At 35.7% G+C, this 20,822-nt stretch overlaps 2 protein-coding genes across 7 annotated transcripts in view; one reads left to right on the top strand and one right to left on the bottom strand.

Moving 5' to 3' along the window:
• Nucleotides 1-13,046, top strand: part of LOC149827776 (ion channel POLLUX-like protein, putative (DUF1012)) — a 135,209-nt gene extending 122,163 nt beyond the window's left edge. For all 6 annotated transcript variants that reach the window (XM_090019619.1, XM_090019617.1, XM_090019618.1 and 3 more), the window contains 5 exons: nucleotides 10,248-10,295; nucleotides 10,374-10,443; nucleotides 10,529-10,602; nucleotides 12,394-12,504; nucleotides 12,593-13,046. In XM_090019619.1, the coding sequence (XP_089875745.1) occupies nucleotides 10,248-10,295; nucleotides 10,374-10,443; nucleotides 10,529-10,602; nucleotides 12,394-12,504; nucleotides 12,593-12,694 (405 nt within the window). In that variant the 3' untranslated portion in view covers nucleotides 12,695-13,046. The remainder of the gene's footprint in view (nucleotides 1-10,247; nucleotides 10,296-10,373; nucleotides 10,444-10,528; nucleotides 10,603-12,393; nucleotides 12,505-12,592) is intronic.
• A 2,758-nt stretch (nucleotides 13,047-15,804) lies between these two features.
• The window catches only part of LOC149827775 (transcription factor UNE12-like), a 44,182-nt gene continuing 39,164 nt past the window's right edge, over nucleotides 15,805-20,822 (bottom strand). The window contains exon 8 of the transcript XR_016434944.1: nucleotides 15,805-15,998. The gene's annotated coding sequence lies outside the window, so the exon portion shown is untranslated. The remainder of the gene's footprint in view (nucleotides 15,999-20,822) is intronic.

The raw sequence follows: 20,822 nt of genomic DNA, 5'->3' as shown, positions 1-20,822 counted from the left end.
GATAAAATGAAGAGATTACTATTTCAAGAAAGCCACTTAAGTTAATACATTCATATGTATTTGGACCAACACTTGTTATATCAAAGGGTAGTTTTATGTAGTATGTAATCTTTGTAAATGATTTTACGACACATTTGAATTTATTTGTTTATAAGTCTGAAGTTTTTTCACATTTTCAAATATTTTACAATTTAGTCAAAAACCAATTCAAGAGTGATATTTCCATCTTTCACACTGATTCAGGGAGAGAGTTTTTATCAAAAGAATTTAAAAATTACCTAGACCTATACGTATCACACACAAAAAATCGTGTACTTATACCCCTCAACAAAATGGTTTAGCTGAAAGGAAGCATAACCATATTATAGAAACAACAATAACTTTACTTATTACAAACCAAGTACCTGAAGTTTTTTGGGTTGAAGCCACATTAACTGTAGTTTATCTTATTAATAGAATGTCATCTTCTTCTTTGAAAAACATATCTCCTATTGAAAAACTTTTTAAGCAAGTCCTAGATTACTCTGAATTAAGAGTTTTTGGATGTAAGTGTTTTGCTTTTACTGACAAAAATGACAAATTCTCTCTTCATGCTATTCCATGTGTCTTTTTAGGATATGTAAATAATAAAAAAGGCTACAAATGTTTTGATTTTAAAACTTAGAAGTTATACGTTTCAAGGAATGTATCCATTTTAGAAAAGGAAAGTTCTTTTGAAATTGAGAAAACTAAGGAAATAAATGAGTATTTTTTTCTGATTGTGATATTGATAAAGATCAGGAAGTTAAAAGTGATGTGATGAGTGAAGAACAATTTCATAAGGATCAAGAGTGTATCCAATATTCCAGGCGTGGTAATTTTGAACATCCATGTGCTCTTGAAAAATATATCAATGATGAAAAATAGGTAGAAATACAAACCAAAAGGTCATCTAGAGTATAAAAAATCCCTGAAAAAATTGTGTCCTATGAGTCATTTTTATAACGACCCCAACTCATCCCCATTGAAAAGTTTTTTTTTTTTTAAACAATTGCAGAAACCAAAACCCAAGGATCCGGGGCCTCACAGACTTAACACATTCCAAACCACAAGGAATTTTACATTAAATCAACAATCAAATAACTAACTTTATTAATCAATAATCAAAGTTTAAGAACAAGATTAAATTAATGTCCAAAATCATAGAGCCACACTGCCCTAAAAATAATGTTGGAAGTAGTCACATAGTCTCGTAGGCTCTATATGGTAGACGTCCTCATCACTGGGTATCAAATCCTGTGAAAAACATAAATAGTACTGGATAAGAATCAAAGATTATTGTACGAGTCTCTCTAAAAATCTAAATGTGCAAGAAACAACGTAAATCAAATTCATGCAAGTTTTTAGAGAAAATAAACTATAACTATCTCATAATCCAAATAACCATTCATACATTTAACAACAATTATCATGCAACAACAATATCTCACATGAAACAGAACAGGTAATAATGCATGAACTAATGCAGAACAGTAAATATGCATGATTCCAATGCACATGCATGAATAACTTATTAAGTTATTATCAGAGTTTTCTTTTGCATGCATGTCCTTGTTAAATGTACACAAGTTTCGTTCCACTTTTCATTAAAATTCACAGATACTCAAAACGGGCACAACAATTCCCAAAGTTTAAGATAGGTTCCCAATTGTGGCTTAACACACAATTTGTATTTTATTACTGGGTTCAACACTTGTTCCTCGATCAATATCAGGAATCAACATCATCTATCAGAACATTAAAAATCAACATCTAATGTCAGGACACTAGGAAAATCAACAACCACTGATGCCACTTTCTTAATATATCAATAACAACATCTATGTCTACAATACCACCTCTAGGCAAAGTGGCGAAAAACTCTCTAAAATCGTGGTCGGGAGGTGAACCACCGTATCGGATTCATGGACACATTCATATACAAAGTTTTAGTATCCTCACGGTTTCTCCAAAACCGTCACCCAGGATTTCTACACTGTGGAAGGAACATCCTAGAAGAAAAACATTAATTACATTGTTTTATCTATTTTATCTTTTTATCAAAAGATAGATTATTTACAAAAGATTCGTTTTGCAAATCAACATGCAAAACACAACACGAGACCTTGTCTCGTTACAAAATTTAACAGTGCAATTAATTCAGGAATTCAATAGATTTCATATGGATTTTTGCGATGCATTCATCAAGACTTAGAGCAACACTTGCTCGTGGCCTATAGAGGTTCACATCAGATCACTGATGCATCTCATGCAAAAACCACAATGAACATGTAACCACACAATAATTCAATATGTCCACAAATGCACATTCATTCACGCACCATACGAATGTACAGGTAAAACAATTTACATATGCTTACAACATATATTTTGTCTCATGATTCATCTTATGCATAATATATAAACATGCATATGATCATGTTACTGTTAAGACATATGTAATAATACATCTATCTATATATATATATATATATATATATATATATATATATAAATATAGATGTATTTACCATAATACCCGATAGGGGTATTATGGTCTTTTCACAAGTACCCAATAGGGGTACTTGTTTTATTTCTTTTATTTTTTGTTTTTTATTTTTTAAATGTATTTTGGGATACCGAAAAGGGGCCCCACAATGGAGTCGTTGGGGCCCCCAACGGTCACAATTGTGACCGTTGGGGGCTCCCAACGACTCTATTGGGAGCCCCCTTTGGTCTCCCTTCTCTTATAAATAGGGGGAACCCCCCTTGTATTTGGTATGGCTCTTAGAGAGCTCCTCTTCAATAAAAGAAATATTCTTTTATGTGTGTAGCCTTATTATAAGGCCCTTCGTATATCCCTTGGTGGATTTTCTCTCTTGTGCTTGTTTCATTTGTCCGTGTTGGACATTGTGAATGCTTTGGCATTCTTGAATTCTTCCGCATACTTCATTACATGGTATTAGAGCCATACGATCTTCTAAGGTAAAATCGTGTCTCTCTCTACTTCTTTTCTTTCTCACATCTTCATTTTGTAGCAATGGAAGTCAAGATCGATCTATCATTCAAACTCAATGGGAAAAATTACATGATGTGGGCATCCGCAATGGAGAATAATCTCAAAGGCAAGAAGCTTTGGGGTTATGTAATGGGAACCGTTCCGGAACCCCAACTTAAGCTCACAAAGATGGAAGGTGATCAAGAGAAAGCACTTGAAGGCGATGCTCGTCTCAAGGCCATTGAAGATTATAATCACCAAATGGAAGATTGGGAGAGCAACCATGCAAAAATCCTAGCATGGTTTATGAATAATGTTGAACTCAAGGTATGTGTAAATATTGCAAAATTCCGCCGGGCAAATGAAGCTTGGTTTTTTATGAAGGGTATGTTTACCCAAAAGGATCTTGCAAGAGCTTATTTTTTGCAAGAAAAAGTAAGAACCACAAAACAAGGTGACATGAGCATACAAGATTATTATAGTGCTCTAAATCCTTTGTGGGATGAATTGGCTCTTTTAGAGCCTAAATGGGTGGCTATGGAGGATGTGGTACTAAGACAAAAACAAATAGAACAAGATAGATTGTTTCAATTTTTATTTGGGCTTCGTCCCGAATTTGAACAAGTTAGATCCTCACTTCTCCATAGATTTACGTTTCCTCCCTTAGAAGAGGCTATTGCCGAGATTACTCAAGAAGAGACTACGCATAGCATGGGTAAAAGCATAGAGGAAGTTCTTGCCGTATCTAAACCCGGCAATCATGTTAAAACATACAAACCCCCTCATTTTGGTAAGCAAGGGAGTGGAGGAAGAAAAATGATTATATGTCATCATTGTTATGAGCCGGGACATATTAAACCCGTTTGCCCAAAGCTAAATGGGGCATTCAAGCCAAAGGTGGATTCCGTTGAAGAATCATCCACCAAAGAAGATGACGGCAAGAACGGGGATCTCAAAGATACTCTTGGACAAATCTCCTTGGCTCTCCAACAAATTCTAAAGGCTACTTCTTCCACCTCCGGTGCCACCATTGCCTCATCATCACCTCCCGGTACGTACTCTTGGATTTTAGATTCCGGAGCCTCTTTTCACATTACTCCTCATGAAAATGCATTAACCAATGTGCACACCAATTCAAAAATATCGTGTCTCTACGACCGATGGAACTTTTCTCAAAATAAATGGTATTGGAACTCTTGATTCTAAAAATGTTCAAAATTTTCTTGTTCTAAAAGTTAGAATAGTTCATAAATTAAATCTTAACCTCTTTTCCGTTTCTCAAATAACCGACCATGGATGTGAAATATCTTTCTCATCCCAAGGGTGCTTTGTGCAGGATCTCCGGTCCGGGAAGCGGATTGGGCAAGGCCATAGGAAGGGAGACCTTTATTTTATGGATAACTTAATACTTCCAAATACCTCATTTTGTACTTGTTGAGAATAGGTGGTTTTAAGTAAAGTTATTTTACATTAAGGTGCTATTTGTAATTTAGTTTTTTATAATGGGGCTTTATTGTAATTATGCCTTTAAGCCTCTCTCTATTTAACATAGAGAGAGGCCCTAATATCGAATTAAGTTCTGAGGTTTTCTGTGCAGCCGCCTCTCTCTCTTTCTCTCTCTCTCTTCTCTCTCTAGGACTCGGTTCAATTTCTACATGGTATCAGAGCTAAGCCGATCGTGGGAGCGTGATCGACTGTGACGTGGGAGCGTGATCGAGTGTGATCAAAGCTCGACGTGGGAGCGTGATCGACTGTTACGTGGGAATGTGATCGAGTCTGATCAAGGCTCCATCGATCGTGGAGGCCATCTTGATCGTGACCAAACTCCGATCCAATGAGTAAAAGAAATCAATAGAGAGATCAGGTCAGCGATGTAAAATTTTTTTTAGATCTGATGACAGATCTGGTCATGCTGTGGGTTCGTGGATGCTTGTTGTGGGTTCATAGCTTCTTGTTTTATTGTTTCGTGACTACTTACTGCCTCGGTGGTAGTTCCTGCCGTCAGTCTCGTGACTACCTGTTGAGAGTTTGATTGCTGTTGGTATAGTGTGCACTGAACATGTCGTGTGAAATATTGATATCGTTGCTGTTGGGAGTTTGATTGTTGTTGGTGATTCTACATATGGTTGGGGCCCTGTTTTGTTTATCTTGATATCGTTGCTGTGGGGAGATTGATTGCTGTTGGTACAATTTCCACTGAAAAGGTCGTGACTTCCTGCTTATTTTTTGTAGCAATCCAACACATAGTGGTGTTGCTCGTGAAGAAAAACAATGAATGACTTAGTGTCGAACTGTATATGTCTGGGGAGCTGCCCCTGTTATGAAAAAAAAAATTACTGCTGCATATGCAGAAGTCATGTTAGTCGTGATTCACTGACGTGCTGAATCATTTTTCTGTTTGTGGGCTGCTGCTCACTAGTGTCGTGGGTTTTTTTTGTTGTTCGTGAGTGAACAACTGCTGATTGGAATATCAATTGGCGTGTGAGTGTAACACACGGTTTTTCCCTGTTTAGTTTGGAGACTGTCCAGTTTTTTTTTTACCAGAAGTATGGCTGAAACTTCGAAATGTGATTCAAAATTGGAACATATTGGAGAATATAAGGCATTTGCCAATCCATTTTCGTATGGTTCGTCTGTAAGGTTAAATGAAACTAACTATGCCAGGTGGTCCAGAACATTTATGATGTCGGTATCTGGACATCGTAGAAAACATATCTTGTTGGAAGATGAACCCACTGAAAAGGTGGGAAAATATGTTACCTGGGATGAAGATAATGACATAGTTATGTCATGGATTATGAATAGTGTCGAACCCCATATTGCAGATGGTTTAATTTATTATAATACAGCCAAACAGATGTGGGACAATCTTCGAGATACATACTCACAAGAGACTAATGTGAGTCGTATCCTACAAGTCGAACAGGAAATATAGAATTTACAGCAGGGAGATCAAACCTTGGCCCAATACTATGCCTCCGTAAAAGCTGCGTTTGAAAGACTTAATGCTCACAGACCTCTCTGTTGTTCGAAACAAAAAGATCATCATGAACAAACTATGGTTGCTAGGTTTCTTACAGGTTTATCTTCAGAATTTTCTGTTGCAAAAGTCCAAATGTTGACTGGTTCGGATGTACCTACTCTTGCTGAGGCATATAACCGTCTAAGCAGACTTGCGATATCTCTTCCACATTCTCAGCCTGTGACTCAGTCATCTGCCTTAGTTGTCTCATCTGGTTATGGACGTGGAAATCTTCAGAACATCAGAGGACGAGGTCGCGGACGAGGTGTGGGAGGCAGATGAAAGCTTCAATGTACATTCTGTGGAAAATCTGGACATTTAGAAGATCGTTGCTGGGATAAGCATGGCCGACCAACCTCCTCTTCATCAAAGTCATATGCTCCTAGAGCTAATACTACTTCTCTCGAGGCAACAAACGCACAAGAAAGTATATATGCAAGTGACAGTAGTATAACCCTTAGTCGTGCTGAATATGATGAGCTGATAGCTCTTCGTCCTTTGAGTTCTACCTCTCCTGTTGCTGGTGTTGCCTATTCAACCGGAACTCTTCTTCATCCGACTGACAGTAAGTGGATTATTGATTCTGGTGCATCCAGACATTTGTGTGGAAATTCACTTGTTTTTTCAGATCTAAAGGATATTAAGGCTCAGCTTGGAGTCTCATTAGCCGATGAGAGTACCTCCCCGGTTGTTGGTCAGTGAAATATTTCTATATCCTCCTCATTACAGTTGAACAATGCTCTTCATGCTCCAAAATTTCCTCAAAGTTTACTTTCTGGTTAGTTGTCTTGTAAAAGAACAAAACTGTAGAGTAATATTTGATCCAATGGGTTGTCATTTTCAGGATTTGCTGACGGGGAAGAAGATTGGTGGAGGCTATGAAGAAAATGGAATCTACTACTTACATCATCCAATGGGTACTGTTCATGCTGCAGTGGAACATTCATTTAGTCTTGTTCAGTGGCATCGTCGTCTTAGTCATCCTTCATTGTCAAAGCTTCGTTCGGTCTTTCCTCAGATTCCTTCCACCACATCATTTCAGTGTGAAGAATGTCAGCTGGGCAAGCATCATCGAAGTTCATTTCCTTCGAGTCAGAGTCAGTCTAGTAATAAAGTCTTTGAACTTCTTCATGCAGATGTATGGGGTCCTAGTAAGATTCCTACTAGGACTCAGTGTCGATACTATTTAGTTATTGTTGATAATTTCTCTAAGTTATCATGGGTGTTTTTAATAAAGGAACGATCTGATGTTCCAAATATTATCAAATCTTTAATTCTTGAAATAAAAACTCAGTTTGAATCTAGTGTCAAGATTGTTCGCACTGATAATGCTCTCGAGTTTAAATCAAAAAGTCTGTTATAATTTTACCAAGATAGTAGCATCCAACCCCAAACTTCCTGTGCCTATTCATCTCAACAAAATGAGGGTGGCTGAGCGAAAACATTGTCACCTACTTGATGTTGCCAGGACCATTATGATTCAATCAAATGTTCCTGCGTTATACTGGGGAGATGCAATTACAACTGCTTGCTATCTGATCAACCGCATGCCTTCCTCTTCTGTGGGTGATCAAATTCCAATTCATATCCTAAAACCAAATACCCCTCTCTTCTCCCTCTCGCCCAAAGTGTTTGGATGTGTTTGTTTTGTACACAAACTTGGCCCTGATCGTGATAAATTAGCTGCTCAAGCTACAAAATGCATATTTATAGGTTACCCCAAAAATCAAAAGGGATATCGATGTTATGATCCTACTTCTCGCCGAGAGTATGTCTGTGCGGATGTATCTTTCTTGGAATCCACTCCATATTACTCTAATACCGGTTCCCCGCTGCAGGTTGATCCAGCTGAGTCTTGTCCATTACCTATACCTCTTTTTCCTTTGGAATCCGTGCCCTCATTCCCGAACCACACTTCATCCTCTTCCAGATTTCATAATCCTCCATTGGTATATGTGCATAGAGATCCACCTCCGCAAGTGCTTCCATCTTCTTCTTCCCCTGAGGTAAGTTCTACTGACAATAATGATCTTCATGATGATGATAACAGGCCGATTGCTCTACGAAAGGGGACACGACAATGTACTTTATATCCCATGTCTCATTTTGTCTCCGAAGCCAGAATTGGAAATCAGATGAAATCTTTTATTTCAGCTTTATTTGCTGAAGTTATTCCTCTGAACTATCAACAGACAGAGCTTGATACTCGCTGGAAGATGGCTATGCAAGAAGAAATGGATGCCTTAATATCTCAGCATACTTGGGATCTAGTTGATTCCCCAGCAGATGCTGACATTGTTGGATGTAAATGGGTATATACGATAAAGTACAAATCTGATGGTTCAATTGAACAGTACAAGGCCAGATTAGTAGCCAAAGGGTATACTCAGACATATGGTATTGATTTCTTTGAAACTTTTTCTCCTGTTGCACGGATGGGTACCATTCTTCTTGTTCTCTCAGTAGTTGTGCAGCATGGTTGGAGCCTGTACCAATTAGATGTGAAAAATGCATTTCTATATGGGGACTTATCTGAAACTGTTTACATGCAACAACCTTCAGGATTCGAGGTTGAGGGGGAGTGTCAGAAGGTGTGTAGATTGAAAAAGGCAATTTATGGCTTGAAACAAAGTCCTCGTGCATGGTTTCAGAAGTTGTTTGAAGTGATGTCAGGTTTTGGCTTTAATAGGTCAACAGCAGATCATACACTATTCATAAAGAAAACTAGCTCTGGCATAGTTGTTATGGTGGTATATGTGGATGACATCATTCTTACAGGTGATGATGTGAAAGCTATTGAAGCCACAAAGGCTCATCTTCAAAAACACTTTGTTACAAAAGACCTTGGTTCACTCAGGTATTTTCTGGGTATAGAAGTTGCCAGGAGCAGTGAAGGGATGGTTTTGTCTCAACGGAAGTATGTTCTTGACTTATTAAAGGAAACATGAATGTTGGGAGCTAAACCAACAAATATTCCCATGGACCATAAAGTTCAGTTGTTTGAAGAAGGGTCAAAACTAGTTGATAGCAAAAGCTATCGCTCCCTAGTTGGGAAACTACTGTATGTAACTGTGACCAGGCCGGATATTGCTTTAGCAGTAAGTAAAGTCAGTCAGTTTATGGACAAACCAACTGAGGTACACTGGAATGCAACTATTATGATTCTCAGATATCTAAAATCTTTTCCTGGAAAGGGGTTGTTGTTTAAGAAAGGTGGAACTCTGGATATAGTGGCCTATTCTGATGCTGACTATGCAGGATCTGTAGTAGATAGAAAATCTACCACAGGATTTTGTGTGTTCCTGGGAGACAACTTGATCTCTTGGAGAAGTAAGAAGCAAAATGTGGTTTCTAGGTCGAGTGCAGAATCAGAATATCGGGCTATGGCCCAAACAACTGTTGAATTGATGTGGGTTCGTACTGTTCTTCTTGATCTCCAGGTGAAGGTTTCCTCTCCCATGACCATGATGTGCGATAACAAAGCTGCAACATATATAGCGAACAATCATGTATTTCATGAGAGAACAAAGCACATTGAGGTTGATTGCCACTATGTAAGGGATATGGTTCAAGCGGGTCATATCACTACCCAATATGTAAAGTCGGAAGACCAAGTTGCAGATATGTTCACAAAACCTCTTGTCAGACCAAATTTCTCAAAATGTTGTGACAAGCTGAGCATGATTGATATCTATGCTCCAGCTTGAGGGGGAGTGTTGAGAATAGGTGGTTTTAAGTAAAGTTATTTTACATTAAGGTGCTATTTGTAATTTAGTTTTTTATAATGGGGCTTTATTGTAATTATGCCTTTAAGCCTCTCTCTATTTAACATAGAGAGAGGCCCTAATATCGAATTAAGTTCTGAGGTTTTCTGTGCAGCCGCCTCTCTCTCTTCTCTCTCTAGGACTCGGTTCAGTTTCTACATGTCTCATGGACAAAATCCTGGTATGGCATGTGATCTTCATGGTTCATGAGAAGCATTCTGGAATAATGTCAACTGTAATTAATTATGCTTATATTTGTCTAGGGATGATGCAAATCATAACATATGTATTTATGCATGATACTTCTGTGGTTTGTCTAACTAATTATGCCAAATTATGATATATATATATATATATATATTGATGCATGATATAATTCTTTAATTTTTATAGCTGGGATACACATCATTTTGAATATAAGAAGCTAATTTTCTCTTTATTACAGGTGGAAAACCTAGTTGCAGAAATTGTAGATACCAAACTTGGGAAACAAGTAATCCAGAATCTCTATTTCATGATTATATATTTCTTATATAGTTACTTCATTTACTCTGTTTCATTGACTTTATAGATTGCTAAGATAAAGCCAAATCTTACTTATATTGGAGCAGAGGAAGTCATGGGCCTTGTCACTGCACAAGGTGTTGTCGGAAAATTTGCCGCTTATTAATGTAAATTACAATAAAGTGCTAATGTTAGTGTTTGATAATTGAACCTTTTTTTTAGTGGCAAAGAACGGTGAGCTGAATGAGGTTTGGAAGGATCTACTCAACTCTGAGGGAGATGAAATATATGTGAAGGTAAACCTTAACCCGTTTCTTTATTCTCTAGTTTTGTGTTTCTACAGATGATACCCAAGAAACTTAAATGCCAATATTGTAACTGCGCAGTATCATGTTGTTCAAGGATTCACATTCAATTTAAAGTATGGGTAAACATGTGGTTAGAGATGCATAGGGGAGTTGGAATCCAAAAAGTCGTTTATTTGAACGAAATCAATAGACTTGGTGAATTGGATAATATTTTTGTCTTTAAGTAATTCTACAAAATGAAAGATACGCTAAAACTATGGAAAATAGTTTTTAATATTAAAACATATTTATATAATAAAAATAATTAATTGAAAGGTCTGAATTACATATGTGAAAGTTCAATCAATCACTTTATTACATTTTAAGTAGTATCAGAAACAAAGAACTAAGAAGTTAAACAGAACATTGCTAAAATTTGTATCAGAAAAGTGATAACTGTCTTTTTTTTTCTTTATGATGAGAAAAGTGGTGACAAGGCCTGGATTATTGGAGCTTGGTAGGTGGTTGTGTTTTTTTTTTTCTTAGTCAAATATTGAAACCTATGCAATAATAACTCTATGTTCTTTAGTATTTTTTTTTCATGATCCAACTCAGCCAAGTTATGCTTGGCTTTGTGGACTGTCCAACTAACTAGTATGGATTGTTCCTAGCCTAGAATCAGCATTAAGGTGATGCTTACATTGATCATAATCAGGCTACATGGTTGCTAATTTTCTTGGTGATACATGAACTGATCTTCCAATTTTGCCAACCAAAAGAAGCCTAATAGACTACCTAATGAGCATAGCCTTTACGTCAGTTTAAGCCATCTTCTGGCCATTAAATATTTTTCTGGAGCCCACTAACAAGATGATGTCAAACTCAATAGTTCTACCTGGTCAGATTGTAATATTTACCTTGGAAAAAAATAACGTTTTAAACTTCAGTTCATATCCTAAATTTTACTAAATAAAATGAAGATGACATGATCAAAAGGGAATAGCGATGCTCAATCTGTTTGCAATTTTGCGAATATCTATAGCAATAAATAGTTCTATTGTGAAGATTGGAACTTTACCATTTGTATCGGTTAAGGTTTTTGGCAAATAGTCTGAAGGGGGGAGATCTTAAATCAACTCCTGTAATAACCTTTTATCTTTCAGCTGATGTCAACATACCTCTAATATATTGGACTGGATTAATTTTAAGATGAACAAATTAATTTAGTTATTCGGATTTAGAGGCTGTCCAATAAACCACAAATAATCTCTTCCCTTTTGAGTAAAATGGTCAATAGTCCTCTGATTGAAGGATTCAACTCCTTAAGCCATCAAATATGCTTTTGATGGAAGTTAGAAGAATTGCCTGTTTCCTACCATAATTTGAATTTTCGTTTAGGATTCTGTATTTTTTGGACTTTTATGTAGTACTTTCAAGCCCAAATGTATGTTTCTTTTCCTGGCCCTTAATATCTGTTTGAGGTAAGACTTCTGAATCATCTATGCATCGCAAGGGTTTTATATTTTTCAGTGAGATCCAGGATCTTATCTGAAAATCAGTCCGCTGAATCTATTTTATTCATTAGAAGTAGTAAAGATGTAATGACATTTGAAAGATTATCATCGATATTTTCAAATTCCATAGGATTGCCTATAGAATGTTTTCCCACTGGAAACAGATTGTTGTTAGTTCCCTCTGCATCAAATCAGAATTCAAAGCCCCACTTTTGACTTCATACACACTTTTAAATATAGCTGTTATTGATAATTACGGCATTGCCTTCTCTCATGAACTCAACAGGATATCAGCCTCTACATGAAGGAGGGTCAGAAGCCATCGTTTTTTGAGCTCTCAGAGCGAGCAATTCTACGGAGAGAAGTTGCCATTGGTTATATAAAGAATAAAAGGAAGGTGAAGGTCAACTGGTTGTGTTTAATTTGTTGGTTCAGTTAAGAAATGGAAACACACATAATGATAACAGCACTCTTTTTCGCTACAGGTTATAAACCCAGGCCATAAGGCAGATCCGCTTGAACTTGACATGACAGATTCTCTCATTGTTATTTGCGAGTTTGAGGGAGAGAAAGTGTCACTGATGTGAAAAGGTACTTTTAGCACAGGCATTATCTTTTGTTGTATTCTGCCTACAGCTTATTCTTTGCAGTGTCAGGGCTGCATGCACGCAGCTGCGGTCATGAGTTTAAATCTCTTGGCCTAGCAGGATCAGTTTTGTATATTCTTAACCATAATGGCATCAACAATAACAAGAAAAGAACAATTATAATGGACTCATCAAGTTAAAAAGCAGGAATATGCATGTTGGAATATGCTACATGCACAACACAGAAGACTTGGTGGAAAGATTGAGACAGCTTCCGCTTTGTATTCTCTCTTGTTGCTTTTCTCCAAATTTAAACCACAAATTAATAAAAGGATTGATGCCTTTCTATGCAGCCGTTTGTAAACCATTAGTGGAGAAATTGGTTATCATTTCATGATTCTCCTGGATATGATTTTGTCGCAACAATAAACAAGCTTTGTTTCTTCTGTTAATTTCTGGAATTGACAGGGAACATGAAGTTGAGCAATCTGTTTGATGCTTGCTGTTTCAGTTCGTATTCCTTAGTCACATTGGCATACACAAAGATCTTCAGAGCAATTTGTTTTAGGAGAGGATGGTCTTCCCAAACATTGACTCCCTCTGGGTAGCAATTTGTTTTAGGAGAGGATGGTCTTACCAAACATTGACTCCCTTTGGGTGCTATTTCCCAGCTTGGATATCAGAAGGAAAAAAGAAACAGAAAAAGAAAACGAAAAAGAAAAGGGAATCTGAATTTTCTGTCTTAACAGCAGTGTTTCATCGGAAAATGTCCGTCTTGTATGGCTAATTTGACCCGATTCCCTAAAAGCCCTACAATTTTTTATATTCTCCTGATGTCCAAAATTGCAAATATCTAACATCGTTATGACTTTTTTACCCTTCACAACTGCAAAATTTAGGTATTTTTGTGATAAATTTGTACCGCACGTTTGCTATCTCAAACATCCACTTAAATACAAAAACACAGTTTTTTTTTTATGTGAATTTAGACCTCACGAACATCACATAAATTTATTTGCAAAATTTTGGTAAAAATGAAATCGTTAAAATTGTAAATATCCTACCTCATATATACGTCAATATTTTGCATAAATATATTTGTAAAACACCTCTCACAAATATTCTACTTTTTTGCATATACTTCTTGAAATCACATTAATTTATGTGTGAAACTCCAAACAAAATCGTAGATATGCTACTTAAATATTTGCAAATTTTTTATTATATCTTATTTTTTTTAATAGTTGTGATTTTGTTAAATCATATATATACTCATTTTTGTTAGAGGGTTTCTTTTTCTCGTTTGTGTCTACAAAGAAGTTCTCTATAGAATGCTTGCGACGATTCCTGTATTTCGAGTGTGGTATCATCCTTGTAATAGACTTTTTTATCTATAGATTTAAAAGGTGAGTTTCATACAATATACATGTGGATATCCCCATGCGTATTTCTATTTAATATGACAACCTATAATTAGGGCTATGAATTGATCCAACTCACGATCATTGAATATCCACGTGCATATTCGTGTTTGGTTGTTGCTATGGATGTTTTTTTATATTTCCTTGTATTGTAATTGACGTTCTCATCCACCATATTTAACTTTTAGGGTTTGTTATTTTTATGGTTTTTTGTATACAAATTTATATATTATTGTAGATTTATGATTGTTTGCTTGTCCTTTAGTTAATATTTGTTGTTCTTGTGTTGGTGTAATGGGCCTAGGGTTCATTTTGTATAAACATTGAAAGAGATAAAGTACATTATCATGGTTGTTGTAGGCAATCAATACTGGTGTTTGCAAGGGCTAAAGTACAATACCATAGGCATGATTGTACTAATTGAAAATCTTTATTGATCTCCAAAAATATTACAAAAAATATTATCTTTAAGAAATTTGTGGCTTTGAGGTCTCATGAAACCAGATATGTGGTAGACTTATTTAGCCTTCAATATAGTTATTCTCTAAACAACCAAGATATGTGGATAGATGTTGAGGGCGATGATGATGTTGAATCAATGTTTAACTGGTATTGATGTTTACTTAAAACTATCCAAAGTTAATGCAGAAGTAGTTGATCAATGAAATGATGCAAATCTTGTAAAAAATATGCATGTATCTCAGGCATCATCTATCGAGTTGAGTCTTTTATCAATTACCCAAACAATGAACGATATTGATGTTATACATGAGAAAAGAAGTGTCAGTCATCTTCATCGCAATAATCTGAATGACATGTCTTCTCGGGCATACGACAATGTTAGGTATAAGTTATAATTTGAATGTAATTTATGGTTGAGATATAGGTGTGATGATGAATGTGACATTTTGATGGTTAATCTTGAATAGTGAAAATGCATAAATGATGCATACATAAAAGAAAATGAAGCAATATATACAATAAATTTTTATTTAATTGTTTTAACTGAATAATCAATTAGTAATAGCAACAATCATGTTGACAGTGCAAAATTGGATGATATCAATGATGATGAGTATACCATGTTGATAGGAGACGATGAAGACTGACGATATTGGACAAATAAGGGCAGGTGAAAGCGATACACCAATAGCATTAGATAATGTGAACCCTTGGTTCTCATTCAATAAGTTCTCATATAATAAAGAACAATTGAAAATCATTGAAGTTGACACCTAATTTGTATGAGCAATTGCATAACGAAAGACTTAATAATTATGAATAATTCCAATGGCTATCAACACACTCAAACGATCAAGAAATTTCTTTGAGCAAAATGTTTTATGATCTTCAACATTGTTGCAAGTTTTTGGAAGATCATGTGATCAAGAATAACTATAAAGCAAAATTTTTAAAGAGCTGCAATAACAAAGTCATTGTCGTATGCACGAGAAAGAACACTCATATGATGGTTGATTGCTCCTTGAAGATTCATTTTACAAAGGTACACAAAGCAAGTTTCTTTCAAGTGAAGAGATATTGTAACGACCCCAACTCATACCCCTTGAAAATGCAGATTTTTTTTTAAACTATTACGAAAACATTCCCAGAGACCCAGGGCTTTTACAGTTTCACTCACCATTGGATAACCAAATACAACACAATGGATCTTACATTTATCATCCATACCAAGCCAAACTAAACTTTTATTGAATAATTAATGATAGTCTCGATACAATTGTATAAGAAAATTCAGAGTGCATGAATAATTAAATGTAAAGGAAAAGTAAAGAAAAGCTGAGTCACACTGTCCCTCTGTGAAGCTGTCTAGCAAATGTATAATACTCGTAGCTCTCCCAGAAGCGAGTCGCTTCACTGATCCTCTGCGATTGCGAAAAATCACAAAAATAGGGTGTCAGAAATTCATAAAAAATTACATACGAATCTCTTTAACGAATCAAATAAGCATAAAGAATACATATAGAAGTTTATGCAATAACTTAGAGGAATGCAATTATGATAAATACATAATTCAATTAAGCATTCATGCAATAGAGAATAATTATTAAGTATGAAAAAACATTTAATAAGTAACAAAGATCACATTTTAAGCAATACAATAATTTAACATGCTTTAAGGAACAATAATATGCATTCACCAACATTTAACAGTTAAGAGAACAGGTAAACATGCATGATCTAATGTATAACAGGAATATGCATGGCTTTAGTGCAATGCATGAATAAATTATTACCTCTTATTGGTTTTTTCTTTTTATATGCATGTCTCTATTAAATGCACACAATTTAAGTTCCTCTTTTTAATTACCGTTGCCCACGGATACACTAAACTGGTAAAATCTTTGAGGTCAAGTTAAGTTCCCAAGATAGCTTAGCACACAATTTGTATTTTATTACTGGGTTTCAAACGTAACCCTCGACCAAAACAGCCTTCAGAACATTAAACCACCCATCTAATGTCCGGGACACCAAGGACCACCTATCAAAAAGTGCCACTTTTCTTGGTATATTAAAATAATAGCTGTGTCTAACACACCACCCTCAAGTAAAGTGGTGGATTCTCCATAAAACCGTGGTCAGAAGAAATAACCTTAATATCGGGTTCAGGGGTAATAAGTAAAGCATACCGAGTTTTTGTATCCTCGTGGTTTCCCCAAAACTGTAACTCCAAGAGTTTCGTATTTTCGACGTGACATCTTAGAAAGTACATTACACTATTCTTTTATTTTTATTAGATTATTATTATCTCATTTCTTTAATTTGCAATTCAGCATGCAAACAAAGGCAACAACTTGCATCTACCCCTGCGAGAGCCATCACGGGACTCCTGCCCGTGAAACCACATAGAACAGTGCAATACAATGTAAAATATTAATGTGATTTTTGTGATGCATTTAAAATAAATAAAGGAGCAAACCACAACTCGAGGCCCACCCGACCCACGATGATTCCTTTCGATCATCGATGCACCATATGCAAAAACCAATCAACATGTCATGTATGAAATAAATCACATGCTTTCTAAATGCACATTTATAAAAGCAAATTTCATCTATGCGCATAAATTAAGAGTATTTAAAAGCATGCTTGTATTCAATTTATGTGCTTGTGACCAATGCACCTTTTGAGTCAACTGCATGATTCCATTTAATGCATACATTCACGTCACATGCATTTGCCCATTCATGATTCACAACGGTGGATATTCATGCAACTACACCCATGTAAGCCCACATGAATCTCATGTATTCACATACATTATACTCAAGCTTGTACTTAGCATCCTACTCAGGCATGTCATATTCCATTCAAGCACTTAAAATAAATTATGTTCATAACATGGATAAAGAAATCAAAGTGTATGCTCATAACAAATTTGAAAACCTGTATACATGTTCAAATCAATTCCCCAGTTTAAACCACATCCAGGGCATATTAAAATTCCCCTCTGTTGTTTTTTATGTAATCTATATTTTCTTCAAAAACAATGGATATTTCTTCAAGATTTCCCAAGAAAGAAGATATTTTAAGTTCTCATGTGCAGACACATGCATGCATACTCAATGAGTACAACACCATCATTCAAAAGATTGTCAAGCAGAATAAACAAAATGGATGTGTTTATTTCACCATAAGTCATGCATTAGATCAAGCAACTAGGATACCCTGATAGTCTTTTAAATAATAATGCCACCCATATGTCGTGGTATGGTATCCAAGACAATATGGATGTCATTATGACAGTCCTATCAAGCAACTTAGTTACCATCTTATAGGCTCAAGCATTGAGTTGCTAGCATCAGATATGCTAGAAACAAAAGGGATTTAGTGAGTTGTCTGCAATGGCCATAAAATATTAAGTTAAGTGAACATAGAGAAAAGGTGCATAAAATATGGTTGGGATGTATCCAAAGCCATCTACCAACATAACTGGTGTTGGTGCCATCCAGTCAGGCATGTCACTTGCACTCACTAGGATCTGAGTGGCGCTTAAGAACCATAGGTATATAGTTTTGCACGTTCAAGTACTAACCTGTTAGCATAAATGATATGTAGACAGGTCAAACACCGAGTTTAAGAATTGGTGGTCCTCAAAAACAAGTCACCAACAAGATGAACATGGGAGGGGAATTTAAATATCATCTACTGGGATATGCATCTAGAGAGCTCATTCTTGGCCATGACCAAATCTCCCTAGCTTTTACCCTGTTCAAACAGAATGGTAACGTTCTTATCTAAAAGAAAGTTGCAACATGCCATGTGTGTGCGCATGTTTTCACATGACTTAGTACCAGCTGCACACCCTAAGCATAATTGATGTGAGAAGAGGATATTTAGAAAGTAACAAATAAATCTGGTGATCATCTCGTCAGGCTATAGGATTTAATGAGGTGATAAAATCCATCAACATCGTACTCCTAACAAGTGAATATTCATGCATCGCTTTCCTGCTATCCCTATCAAATATTTAACACCCAGACCTGCACTCCAATCCTGAAATCAATAGTGGTCTTCTGGAATTAGATTTACCGAACTGGAACCAGATTGCATTCTCAGATTTGGCACACCGGATCATAGCTTAATTAAAGACCTGACAATAATCAAGCACAACAGATTGTAATAGAGATAGCAACCCATCGCCAATAAAATTCTATTTTCGCATAAAAAGATGTATACACAGAAATTTATATTTTTAAAAGAAGTATATATAAAGAAAAGCTCATTTATGGAAGAGGCTTCATGGATCCTCTTTCATATATGTCGGAGTAGACTTATAGATCTACCCTTTTCTCATGAGTTTCCATCAAACCATGCATGAAAATCCATCTACACTCAATATCCCACTTTATTCAAGAGAGGAGACTCGTACCTTTGAAAAAAATCGAAGAATAGAAAAGAACAATGGTGGAAAAGGGGTTGGGCTGGAGAAGAAGACTCTTCTTCTTCCTCTCTTTCTTCTCCTTCCCTTCCCTTTCTCTCTCTTTCCCTTTTCCTCTTTCTTTCTCTTTTCCTTCTTTCTTTATTTTTTTTCTTTATATAATGAGCAGGAGAGGGGGTGACGCCCCCCCTTCTCCAGCCCTCTCTAAGAGAGTTCCCCAAAAGGGAGCCCTCTTTCCCTTTTGTTTTATTTTTTTCAAAAAATTTAGAAAATCTTAAAGTTGACTTTTTTTTTTAACTTCCAAATCTTTTAGAACTCTCTTTCTTAAGTAAGAACATGGACTCCTTTAAAGAGTTCCACTCAGCCCAAAAGAATAAAAATTCAGAATTGATATTAATTAATTAATTAACTATTAATTATTAATTATTAATTATTAATTAATTAAAATTATCTAAAAACTTCCAAAAATAACCAATTAACCCAAAAGGCTTCTCAACCTTATTAAACTCCAAATTAATGCTTTATATTGAATTTAAAGCTAGAAAAATGTTGGGCTTGGATTTAGATCCGGATCTGGATTCAAGATCCAAATCCATACCAAAAACAAAAATGGATCAAGACCTAGATCAAATCTAGATTTAAGTAGGACTTAATATGACCCAAATCCTTATTAGTTTGGATCGTAGGACTTGGATCCAATCCGATCCAATTCTAGATCCATTTTGATAAACTGCTTAATTTTCAGAAAAACACAATTTTTGGGCAAACCACAACTCGAATTTAGAAAAACAAAATATTGTTGCATTCAGAATTCCGAGACACATCCAACGATATATTACACGTATATAAAATTTTGAATTTTGCCCAAAAAATAACCTAAATTTTGCTCGAATTTAAAGGTTAAAACTAAAACTTTTTCTCACGTTTTGATTGACTCGTTTGGACCTAGTTGATGAGACCTTGGTCAAACCTGGACTCAGAAACATCAGTCTAAAATTCGAGCCTCAAACGATTTTTCTTCCAAAGTTAGCCAAATCTTTGACAAAAAAAATCAAATTTAACTAAGTATGAAAATACACGATATTACAGATATGATAGCGAGCATACATATGGTGGATCACTGAGCAACCTTACAGTGGAGAAAGTGTATTCCAAGTAGATTTAAAGTATTATTCACAAATACATGCATGATAACTCGAAGATAACTATAAGAGAAATCATGAATGACATTAGTTGCAAGTAAGGTGTAAAGGTTACTTACAAACACGCATGGTGTGGACGAGAACATACTAAGGTTGCATTATATGGTTCATTCAAACAGCCCTTCAAGATACTTCTCACCTAATGAATGTTAATCGATGATCGCTAGGGTATATTAAGATCGATCGAAAAGATCAATTTAAGTACATGTTCTTATGCTTCCGGTCAAGCATCAATGTGTTTTTGAAAGGATGCCCTCCAATTCTTATGGTATATGAAGTATTCATAAAAGGAAGAGACATGAGTATATTATTGTTGGCTTATAGTATTGATCCTTGTGGTGAAATGTTTTCGATAGCATTTGCAGTTGTTAATAAGGAGTCCAAAGATTCACGAACATGTTTTTTAAAAGTGTTAAAGCATGAATTAATACATTTCAATGAGTTTAGAGAGAGAAGAGTATTGACATTTATCTCATATAGGCATTCAAGTTTAAAGTATGATGTTCCGCGCGCATGGCCTACATGTTATGTTGGATTTTGCATGAAGCATTTGACAAAGAACTTTTTGAAGAAATTTGGTTCACCACTCGATGCACTTTGGTGGA

Source organism: Nuphar pumila, chromosome 10 (genome assembly GCF_984573655.1).
Source record: "Nuphar pumila chromosome 10, dmNupPumi1.hap1.1, whole genome shotgun sequence".
Lineage (NCBI taxonomy): Eukaryota > Viridiplantae > Streptophyta > Magnoliopsida > Nymphaeales > Nymphaeaceae > Nuphar > Nuphar pumila.
This window is presented reverse-complemented; position numbering and strand designations above follow the sequence as displayed.